The 10824-nt window shown below is 35.9% G+C and overlaps 1 protein-coding gene across 1 annotated transcript; it reads left to right on the forward strand.

The window, feature by feature from the left end:
- Positions 1-7120: 7120 nt before the first annotated feature.
- Positions 7121-10596, forward strand: LOC120152183 (nuclear pore complex protein NUP58-like). Its single transcript, XM_039164454.1, has 6 exons — positions 7121-7423; positions 7681-7795; positions 8590-9063; positions 9384-9888; positions 10062-10102; positions 10271-10596. The coding sequence occupies exons 1-6, from the start codon at positions 7158-7160 to the stop codon at positions 10307-10309; spliced, it is 1440 nt and encodes a 479-aa protein (XP_039020385.1). The 5' UTR covers positions 7121-7157; the 3' UTR covers positions 10310-10596.
- The last annotated feature ends 228 nt before the right edge of the window (positions 10597-10824 follow it).

A 10824-nucleotide genomic window follows, 5' to 3' on the forward strand; every position in this document is an offset into this window, starting at 1 on the left:
AAGATTTGATTGGAACAATCATATCTTTACACCATTCTTTATATCTTGTGCATTAATACTACTTACATCTCTAACAGGCCACAAGAGGATCGACACCAAGTAAATTTATCAGCATTGATCGTCTTCGTCATGAAATCTGCTATGCTATCTTTGGTATAGATCTTCTGCATATCTATCGTTCCTTCTTCCACCTTTGCACGAATAAAATGGTATTAAACTCGTATGTGCTTTGTCCTTGAATGAAATGCTGGATTTCTTGCTAAATGCAAGGCTCTTTGACTGTCACAAAATAGAGAGACATACTCTTGATTATGCCCAAGCTCCTCCAATAATATCTTTAACCAAATTACTTCTTTACTGGCTTGTGTAGCTGCTACATATTCTGCTTCTGTTGTGGATGTAGCCACAACTGACTGCAATTTTGAAACCCAGCTTACAGCACCACCAGCAACTTTGAACACATATCATGTAGTAGATTTGCTTTTATCCAAATCCCCTGCATAGCCAGAATCTACATACCCATTGATTAGTAAGTTTGATCCTCTGTAATATAATGTAACATTTGAGGTCCCTTTGATGTATCTTAGGATCCTCTTTACTGTATTTCAATGCTCTTTGCCTGGATTCGCCATGTACCGACTAACCACTCCTACTGCTTATGCAATGTTTGGTCTTGTGCATATCATAGCGAACATTAAACTTCCCACTGCCGATGCATACGGTACTCGAGATATCTTCATCCTCTCTTCTTCATTGTTAGGACTCATACTGGAGGATAATTTGAAGTTAATAGGAAGAGGGCTAGAAATTGACTTACAATCTTGCATGCTGAATCGTGACAAGATCTTCTTCAAGTAATTCTTTTGTGAAAGTCAAATCTTCCTATTACTTCTGTCTCGGTGAAATTGTATCCCTAGAATCTTGTTTGTTGATCCCAAGTCCTTCATTTCAAATTCCCTAGCCAGTTGTGCCTTCAATTCTTAAATATGATCTTTGTTGGGTCCTGCAACCAACATGTCATCCACATACAACAATAATATAACAAAATTATTATCACCAGACTTCTTGAAATAAACACAAGGGTCTGCATTAAGTCTGTTTTATCCAAGCCACATAATGAAGGAATCAAATCTCTTATACCAACAGCTCGGCGTCTGCTTTAGATCGTATAGAGATTTGTTCAACCTGCAAACCAAGTTCTTCTTTTCGTCTTCTTCAAAACCTTCAGGCTGGAGCATGTAAATCTCTTCTTCAAGATTTCCATGAAGAAAAGTTGTTTTAACATCTAGCTACTCTAGATGTAAGTTCAATGTAGCACACATTACCAAGACTACTCGAACTGTTGTTAGTAGAACCATAGGAGAAAAGATTTCATTGAAATCAATACCTTCTTTTTGAGCATATCCGTTGACCACCAGTCTTGCACTATACCTCTCCACTTGATCGTCACCATTTCGCTTGATTTTGAAGACCCATTTGTTACCAATTGGATTCCTTCCTTGTGGTAGTGGCACAAGGTCCCATGCATTATTTTTTATGAAGGGCTTCAATTTCTTCTTGCATCGCCATCATCCATAGTGAAACATCTGAGTTATTTATTGCCTCCTGGTATGTTGATGGCTCACCGTCCTCTGTTAAAAGGCAGTATGCAATATTACCTTATATAACATAATCCGAGTGCCAATTGGGTCGTCTTCTCACACAATCTGATTAACGTGTTGTTGGAGCTTCAGAACTCTCTGGTTCTTGTTCATCATGTGCTGGTTCTGCTTTAAAAGAATTTCCTTGTTCAACCTCTTTTTCCACATGTATCTGTGTAGTCTCTGACTTTTCAGCGTTATCATCATATTCTTTTCTTTGTAGTTTATCTTCTACAAAGATAACATCCCTGCTGATGATCACTTTGCGGACAGTGGGATCCCACAAGCGATACCCCTTTGCACCACCAGCATACCCTAAGAATTTGCATTTCCTGGCAGGCGGTATTGACTGCTTCTGCCCATAATGATTTTTCTAGGCCAGCATCCCTCAACATTACTCTTGTTCTTTCTAACAAGGTTCTGTTCATCCGCTCTACCACTCCATTTTGTTGAGGAGTGTTCGCCACTGTGAACTATCTTTTGATGCCTTCTTTCCTGCAAAAATCATCAAATTCTTCACTTGTGTATTCTCCTCCATTATCTGTTCTGAAACACTTGATCTTATTTCCAGAATCAAGTTCCACCCGCGCTATGAAGTTTTTGAAAGTTGAAAACACGTATGGCTTCTTCTTAATAGGGTACACCCAACATCTCTTGGAGTAGTCATCAATAAATGAGACAAAATATTTTGCTCCGCCTAGAGATGTAACTGGTGCTTGCCATAATTCAGAGTGAACCAATTCTATAACACTTTTGCCTCTAGAATTTGATGTGTTGAATTTCAACCAGTGTTGCTTACTTGTTATGCAATGCTCACACAAAGTAAGTGATACATTTGTTAAGCCTGAAAGTAGCTTTTGCTCCACAAGGACTTTCATTCCTTGTTCTGACATGTGTCCAAGTTTATGATGCCATAGCATTCCAGAATCTGAACTACATGAGGCAACAGAGGCTTCTACTTCTAGCAAAGTCTCTCCCTTCAGCATGTACAAGTTTGCTGCTATCTTTTTGCCTTTCATCACCACAAGTGCTCCACGGAACACCTTCATGATTCATTTCCGTGTTTCAATCTTGCTTGCATTATTATCTAACAATATGTAGGATAATAAATTTTTCTTCAGGCCTTTAACGTACCGCACATCTCGAACAACTTTAATTGTTCCATCATAAATCTTCAATTTGATGGTTCCCACACCAACGATCTCTAAGGCATGATCATTGCAACTATACACAGATCCTCTTGAGACAGGTTTATAATGATGGAACCATTCTCTTCTTGAGGTCATGTGATATGTCGCTCCCGAATCAATGAGTCATATATCTGCAAATCTTTTTCTGTCTTCCACGGTGGTTGATGCTTCATAACATAGAGCATCTCCATCATCTGAAGTGTTTACGGTATTGCCTTATGGATTGGAGTTTTTATTTAGACTCCAACAATCCTTCTTCAAGTGACCCTTCTTTTCACAGTTGTCACACTTTAAATTCTTTTTGTTTCTTGACTTCGATCTACCATGTTTGTGACTGCTACTTTGGCCACGTTCTGTTGATATCTCTCTCATCGTTGTCAACGCTTCTGCTTGTTGTAGATTTACTTATCTGTCTTCCTTGTTCTTGCGCCGATTTTCTTCTTGTAGAACAGCAACTGTAACATCATCGAAGACTAGACTGGTGACATTACTGTTTGTTAAGTTGATGATGAGTTGATCATACGAATCAGGTAGACTTTGAAGTAGAAGTTCAACCCGTTCTTGTTCTTCTATTGTACATCTTAAGGATGTAAGCTAAGAAAATAAAGTGTTCAGTGTGTTTAAGTGCTCCGTCACTGAAGTAGATTCTGGCATACGGAGAGTGTACAATTTTCTCTTAAGGAAAATTTTATTGTGCGACGATGTGGCCTCGTACAATTTGGTGAGATGATCTCGTATCTCCTTAGCTGTCTTATTCTCCTAGATGGTTGACAATACTTCATCTGCTAATGCTAGATGAAAGTTTGCCATAGCATTCCCGTCCGTCTCGATCCATTTGTTGTCATCTGTGAAATCTACTGGCCTTTCACTGATAGCTACTAGACAACCATCTTTCCTCAGGATGACCTTCATCTTCAATTTCCACAATGAGAAATTTCTCCTTTTGAATATTTCAATATCAAAATTTGTTGTCATAACTTCTATTACAGATAGCTCCAACTATTTCACTATCGTAAATAGTTCTCTAGAACTATTTCACTATCGTAAATAGTTCTCTAGAACCTTCAAAGAATGGGTAATACCTTCTTACTTTCTTATGTTAGAGGATCCACCTTTTGGTGGCAACCACAAAGACAATAAACAGATATTCACACTCAAATCTGGCTCGGATACCAATTGTTGCGGAAGACGACTATCGGATAGAGCAAAATCGCAATTGATAATTTGAGAAGATAAAAATGAAGATAAAAGAGACACAAAATTTACGTGAAAAACCCCTAAATAATATAGAGTAAAAACCACTTGCAAAGGTTGCAGAATTTCACTATAAGAAAATAGGAATTACAACTTCTCTCGATCTACCAAGGAGAAAACAATGATAATTCTCTCTTGATAAAAAAAAGAAGAAAACAACTCTCAAGAAACTCTCTAAATTCTCTAGTATTGGGAGAAAGCTAGAATGATTTGGGATAATTTTGAAGCTAAATGAGCTAGGGTATTTATAGTTAAAGCTTAAGGACTAATCTTATAAATATACTAAAATACAATGACTAAATTGTGATTTTACCATTTCCAAAAAATTCAACAAATGTGGGTAGAATATTTTATTCCAACTTTCGGTGCATAGTCAACGGAGGATAACCATGCAACTTGTAGCACTTATCCGTTGTGTGACTAAGAACATTACAGTAACTACATTGTGGCCGATTCTTGCGATTACCATGATCAATCTTGACAACAAAGGTAGGTTCTGAGATAAGATTTACACATTTAACAAATCTTTGATTTTCTTCTGGGATAATCAAAGAAAAAACTTTGGAAATCAAAGGCAAAAGATCCATGAGAAGAATCTGTCCCCGGATATGAGCAAATGATTCATTCAATCCCATCAAGAACTGAATCATTTGTTCTTACTGTTGCTCTTCAAGCATACGCCAAAGACCACCACAAGTGCAGCACGAACATTTTTATAACTGTTTGATCGAAAAAAGCTCATCCCAAATAATTTTCAATTGGGTGTAATAAGTGCTAACCGTCATAGAACCTTGCACTAAATCGTTCAATCGTTTCTTTAATTGAAACAATCTCGTTCCATTCGATTTTTGGAAACGTTCAATCAAATCTTTTCAAATCGCAGGCTAGCGACAATATCTTTGGAAACAAAATTGTTTGCGCGTGTCCATGCATTGAATCGCTTTGTCAATGAAGCGTCTAGAGCCTGGATAAAACCAACAAAGAACCCTAGTTTGTTGTTTTTCGAAAGAGCAAGCATCATCGACCGCTTCCAGCTATGAAAATTGTTGTTGGACAACAACTGAGTAACCAAGAGCATCCCAGAATTGTCAGACTGATGCAAATAGTATGGATTGCTACCATTATCGAAGCTATCGTTCAAGGAATCAGGCATGATGAAGCGTGAAAGAAGAATACAACTGATACCGTATAACAACAAGTAATCGAATCAATAGAATGGAAAAATTCATTCTCTCTTATATTCACTCAAATGCAAAGCTGTAGTTTATATACAAAGAAGCCAATTAATTGCTAACTGATAAACTAACTCTCCTAACAGCCTAACTAACAATAATATATCATAATGCCTTTAGGTTTTTTTCCTCAAAAGCCGATTACGAAAATTAAACCCAATCTTACCAAAAAGAACCTTGGAAATGTGCTATGACGAGGTGGCAATGTTTTAGAACCTTTGATCCATTTGTTTGTGTATTGTATAAGGGTAAACTTTTTAAGTCATCTATTCTTAGTTATTCATAACATATATATCTTATAAATTCAATTATTTAAATCTAAGATTTCTAAAAAAGAATAATTTTCTATTTTATTATTAATTTTTTCCAATAAATTCAAATCTATAAACCATCTTCAATTTTTTTTTAATGAAAAGATTGTTTATTACGAAAAAATGTGATAATTATTTGGTCAATGATAATTTTACTTTGTAAAAAAAAACTCTATCTTCTTCATTTTTATGCCTATAACCTAAAATCAAACTCGATTGCGTTTACGTAAAAAATCAAAATTTTAATAATAGATTCAAAATCGAATATAAAAGCTAAAGTAAAAGAATATTCATCATGTGTATTGTTAATGACTTTTCTAATTTAAAACTAGATTAAAATGATGACAAATGTTTTACTTTTTTATTTTTGAAATTACAATAAAAACATTGGCCGTGATCCTTATTTTTGAAAAACAATTTTTAGAGCATCTAATAATTATCCAAAACATTGGTCGAGTTATTCGAGTTTCTATATTGATTTTATTATAATTATTTATAGTATTGTGATAAGGATTTGTTTTAATTTTTTTAATTTTCTCTAACCATAATATATATATATATATATATATATATATATATATATATATATATATAATATTTTCACATTATAATGTTGTTTAATATGTTAAATACAATCTAAAATTATAGAATATATTCATAATATTATATTTTAAAGAAAGAATTTTGAGGGTAAAATATTGATGAGAGTATAAAGGATTCAAGGAATTGATGGGAAGAACGAATTTGTAAATAATTGTAGTCAAAAGACTAAATTGAGTAAAATGTAAAGTTAAGGGACTAAATAAAAAAGAGTGGATTTTTAGTAAAAGAAAGTAAGAATTGAAGTTACATAGGTATTCTTTTGTGGTATATGGGCATTAGGTTCAAATTTTGTAAAAAAAAGGGCTAAAAATAAAAGATGAATTAAAGAAATAAGGAAATTATAAAACAAATTGAGGGACTAAATTGAAAAATAAAAAATTGTCATAAAAAAGAATTAAAAATACATATGTATTCTACGATGGTTTAGGAGCATTTGGTTCAAATTTGTAAAAATAGACTTAAAATGAATGAGGAATTGAAGGAATAATGAAATCAGAGACTAAATAGAAAATTGTCAAAATACTTAGTTAAATTTTTTATTTTTCGAGTAAATCGAATTTCAAAATTTCAACTCGAATAGAACTCTAAAACCGAATTAAAAATTCAAGTTGAATAGAATAACTCATCTTGAATAATTCAAAATTTAAAATAATCGATTTTTCGAGTGAGTTTTGCTTATCCTAACTAAGCATTAAAGTAATTAAAACAAAGTGAGACTAAATACAGAGCTATGGGCCTCTAAACTTTATATCAGCCCAACAAAAAATAGACATTAGTTCAAGCCCGTTCTTCTTCTTTAGTTTTTAATTTTCTTCAATAATTTTCCCTCTCTGGGGTTTAAAAAAGCAAGGGTTTTTTGTTCCTCAGTCCTCGTCTAAATCCCTCTACTTTTTGAACCCTAAAATTTCTCACCAAGGAAAAACAGCAATGTCATCGTTTTTTGCAACTCCACAACCCCAACAACCTCAGTCATTGTTTCAACCCCAACAGCAACAATCACCATTTCAGCAAAGCAGCAGCCCATTTTCCCAACCCCAACTGCAGCAGCCTCAGTTACAGTTTCCACAGCAGCAACAACAACAGCAGCAGCAGCAGCCCCTTTTTCTTTTTACTAATGACAAGACTCCTGCTAATTACAGCACCAAATGGGCTGATCTGCATCCTGATTCTCAAAAGTTTCTACTTCAAATTGAGTATGTTTTCATTTCTTCTTAATGGGTTTTGTTTTGGATTCTCAAAGAATGATTTTTTTTCTCTGTTGCGATTAATTAAAAAAACATGATTTTTCATGCATCTTGATATTTTTAGTGTTTTACCTGGAAAAGTTCGAGATATAAGTTTCACTTGCTAATCTGGTTTACGGGCTGAGCTTGGATATTGATATTTATTATTGTTATATGGCATTGGCACCCTTAGTAGTAAGTAGTGTGATTATTTTGTTGGAATGTAGGGAAAGGATATTGGAGTATAGAGATGAAAGCCAAAGGTTAGATCAATGTAGTCGCCTCTATGATTCTTCGGTTTCGCATGAAGGTTTCGAGCATGATGCTAGCCACATCATTCAGGTTTAACCTTTACTTTCCGTTTCATATTAACTTGTGCTGTTGTGTTTGCTTTCATTTCTGGTTTCTCTTTCTGTCAAACATTTCCTGCTTCTTTAGACGTTGCATTGAGCCATTGATAGAGAAGATGAGCTTTAATTATGTAGTTCATTCTTCTTGTGCTTGTTCACTTCTTATATGTTTTAATTTGGTGAATAATCAGGAATGCTTTATTATTCAACATGAAACTATTATATGATGCCCTTATTGTGGTCTAAGTAAATAAAAGTATTAAGTGATAAAAAGGAGATACTCTTGTTGTGAATATTTAGACTAGCTCTAAGTTCTAATCTAATTTTACTTTAGATGTATCGTTTTCTCTTTTTGTGGAGTGGCTTACGTTCCATTCTTGAAACTAAGCTACTCCATGTGCTGGATGATGGTTGAATCTATAACTATGGGTGGTTCATCAATTTGTTACTATTGCAAATACAGAAACAATTTTGTAAACTGTTAGAATGGTTGCTTTCACTCTCATTAAGTGAGGGTGTTCAACATTTAAAAGTTGTTGTGGAACTCATTGATCTGAGTTAGTTTAGTTCTTACCTCCGTGCTAGTTTTATGAGCACAAGAAGAAAACATCTCCTAAGTTACCGTTTTGGACCAGTCAGTGGATCCCCCCCACCCCTCAATCTATGAAGTATTTCCTGTCTGAATGATATGTATAACAAGCCATCAGTTTTGAAACATTTTCCCTGTCATTTTCCTGTTGTGGTGCTTTGCATTGGTGGATAAAATGGCATGGTTGTTTTCAACAGGAACTTGGAGGAATCACCACTGCCATGGAGAGGCAGAAAGCTTTGCTGCAGGAATTGATGGTTACTGCAAAAGATATGTTAAGGAACACAGAGGTTGCTGTTCGTTCTTTCATGATGCTTCGGCCACGGTTCCTTCATTCAAACATGGGAGGCGCTTCAAATGCCACTGCACCATCCCAGGCTCCAGGGGCAGCAACGGCACCAGGTTCAAGTGCTCAACCAGCTGCTACAAGCATGGTACCCGTTTTTGACTTTTACCATGGGCTTCCCAAGAAGCCATCTCCATTTCTACAGTATACCATTGTTAGATTTGAGAAATATTTGGGTGAGTGCCACCAGTGGATTGAAGAGTTGGAACAGCTTCTCCTTTTGAATTCGGACAGAAACTCTATCAATCAAGCATCCTCGTTGTTGCAATCTCTTCCAAAAGTCATGTCTAATGTTCATGACTTTTTTGTTCACGTGGCTGCCAAGGTAAGGAAGATGCTTGTACTTGAATCATTCTATGCACGGTTATGTTTTGTCTGATTGGCAGTACACTTAAGGTTGTATGTTAAGGAGTAGATATATTTCTTGTTTGAAAATTTATTTACTGAAAATGAGTTGAGACCAGGGCTTTTCTAATGTCTTCTTATGTAGTCCATCATTTATATTTTATCGTAGTCATAACATGCATTCAAGATATGATCTTAAATTTTACTTTTTACTTGCACTCTTAACACCTGTCCAGCCCCACCCAAAACAAAACACAGAAGAAAAAAATATTTGACTTGTCCTATGACTGTGTTTTGTAGGCGGAGAGCATTCATCAATACATTGAATCAATGAAAACAGCATATCTTGCTGATCACCGTCGTCGAGGAGATGTTAATGATCCTTTTCTTGATGCTGATCGGAGAGAAACTGCTAAGCAAGAAGCTGCTGCTAAGAGGGTACATCCAACCTTGCTTTTACCTGCAAATTCTCAAACATCAACTCAGGTTGCTGGGTTGCTTGCTGGCTCAGCAGCCTCTCCTGCAGCAGCCTCTGCCCCTCAGACATCTGCAGCTCCATCGGCAGCTTCTTCAGGAGGTGGATTGTCTCTTTTTAGTACACCATCTTCAACTCCTGCTTCTTCCATGTCATCTTCTCTGTTTGCAACTCCAACCACAGGTGCTTCCATCCAAACATCCCTCTTCAGCTCCTCATCAGGATCTCTCTTTGGATCTGCATCTACTCCCTCTCTTTTTTCTAGTAGCACACCAGCTTTTGGCTCAACTGCATCTGCTGGAGGTTCTTTTTCAATACCATTTGCTTCAGGTACCTTCCTATGCTATTATGCTTTCTGCAATCACTTCTTTCTGTTTTCAAGTTATCTCATTTGCAGGTCATGCTTAGCATTTTTGTTTTAATTAGCGACCCTGTTTTGACATGGATTGATGGATTTTGATCTAATCATGTTGTGCTGTCCGACTGATTTTTCTATTTTCCAGGTGCTCCAACAGGATCCGGTGCTAGCTTCGGGGCTGCATCTGTGAGTAAAGTGTTTTCTTGGCCTTCTATTTTTCTCTTTTTCATAATTGTCATAAAAAATGGTCATGTGTTTAAAGAATACCAAAATTCCGAGTATGCATCAGTCAGCATTGTCACATGAATCAATTATATTTCTCTCAACTAACCTCACCGATGTGTGTTCTTGTAGAAATCATCAAGGCCGAAATCCCGAACTGCCCGGCGTTAGTCATAGCTTTAATAAGGAAATCACGGAACTGCCTTCTGTTCTCACATAAATTATCCTTTGCACATAAAGGTGACAGTTCCTCTGCCCATTGTATTCCTTTAAAGTGCAGTGCCATTAGCTCTGGACGGGCTTATTGACAGGCCGTACCAGCAGTCCAGAAGTGATGACAATTCTCGATATGGCCTACGGGTTATTCCGTTGGGTCTTTTGCCCCTAACGCTCTATAATGACTAGACTCCACCCACTTTCACCTTGTTATGGGACCCGACCCAATACCCATCTGTTCTGTTCAAGGGTTTCGGCTTAAGAGGATTCGATTTAAATGTATCATTTATTGGCTTCTATTTAAAGAAATATATATAATTGAAGTGATTAATAAGAGGATGGAGTATTTCAATTCATTTATAAGGTTATATCATTGTCTGATTCATTAATATTATAAAAAGGGTTATACCCACTCGAAGATCAAATATTGTATTGGTTATGGTGGGTGGACTCATGAACAGGTTTACTAG

This window comes from Hibiscus syriacus, unplaced genomic scaffold (genome assembly GCF_006381635.1).
Source record: "Hibiscus syriacus cultivar Baekdansim isolate YM2019G1 unplaced genomic scaffold, ASM638163v2 tig00111088_pilon, whole genome shotgun sequence".
NCBI classification, from domain to species: Eukaryota; Viridiplantae; Streptophyta; class Magnoliopsida; order Malvales; family Malvaceae; genus Hibiscus; species Hibiscus syriacus.

Excerpts from the sequence above, each read along its gene's own strand:
- LOC120152183 (XM_039164454.1), top strand. The coding sequence starts at position 7,158 with ATGTCATCGTTTTTTGCAACTCCACAACCCCAACAACCTCAGTCATTG. Across the intron at positions 9,064-9,383 it reads TTGTTCACGTGGCTGCCAAG|GCGGAGAGCATTCATCAATA; the intron begins GTAAGGAAGATG and ends TGTGTTTTGTAG. Across the intron at positions 10,103-10,270 it reads CTAGCTTCGGGGCTGCATCT|AAATCATCAAGGCCGAAATC; the intron begins GTGAGTAAAGTG and ends GTGTTCTTGTAG.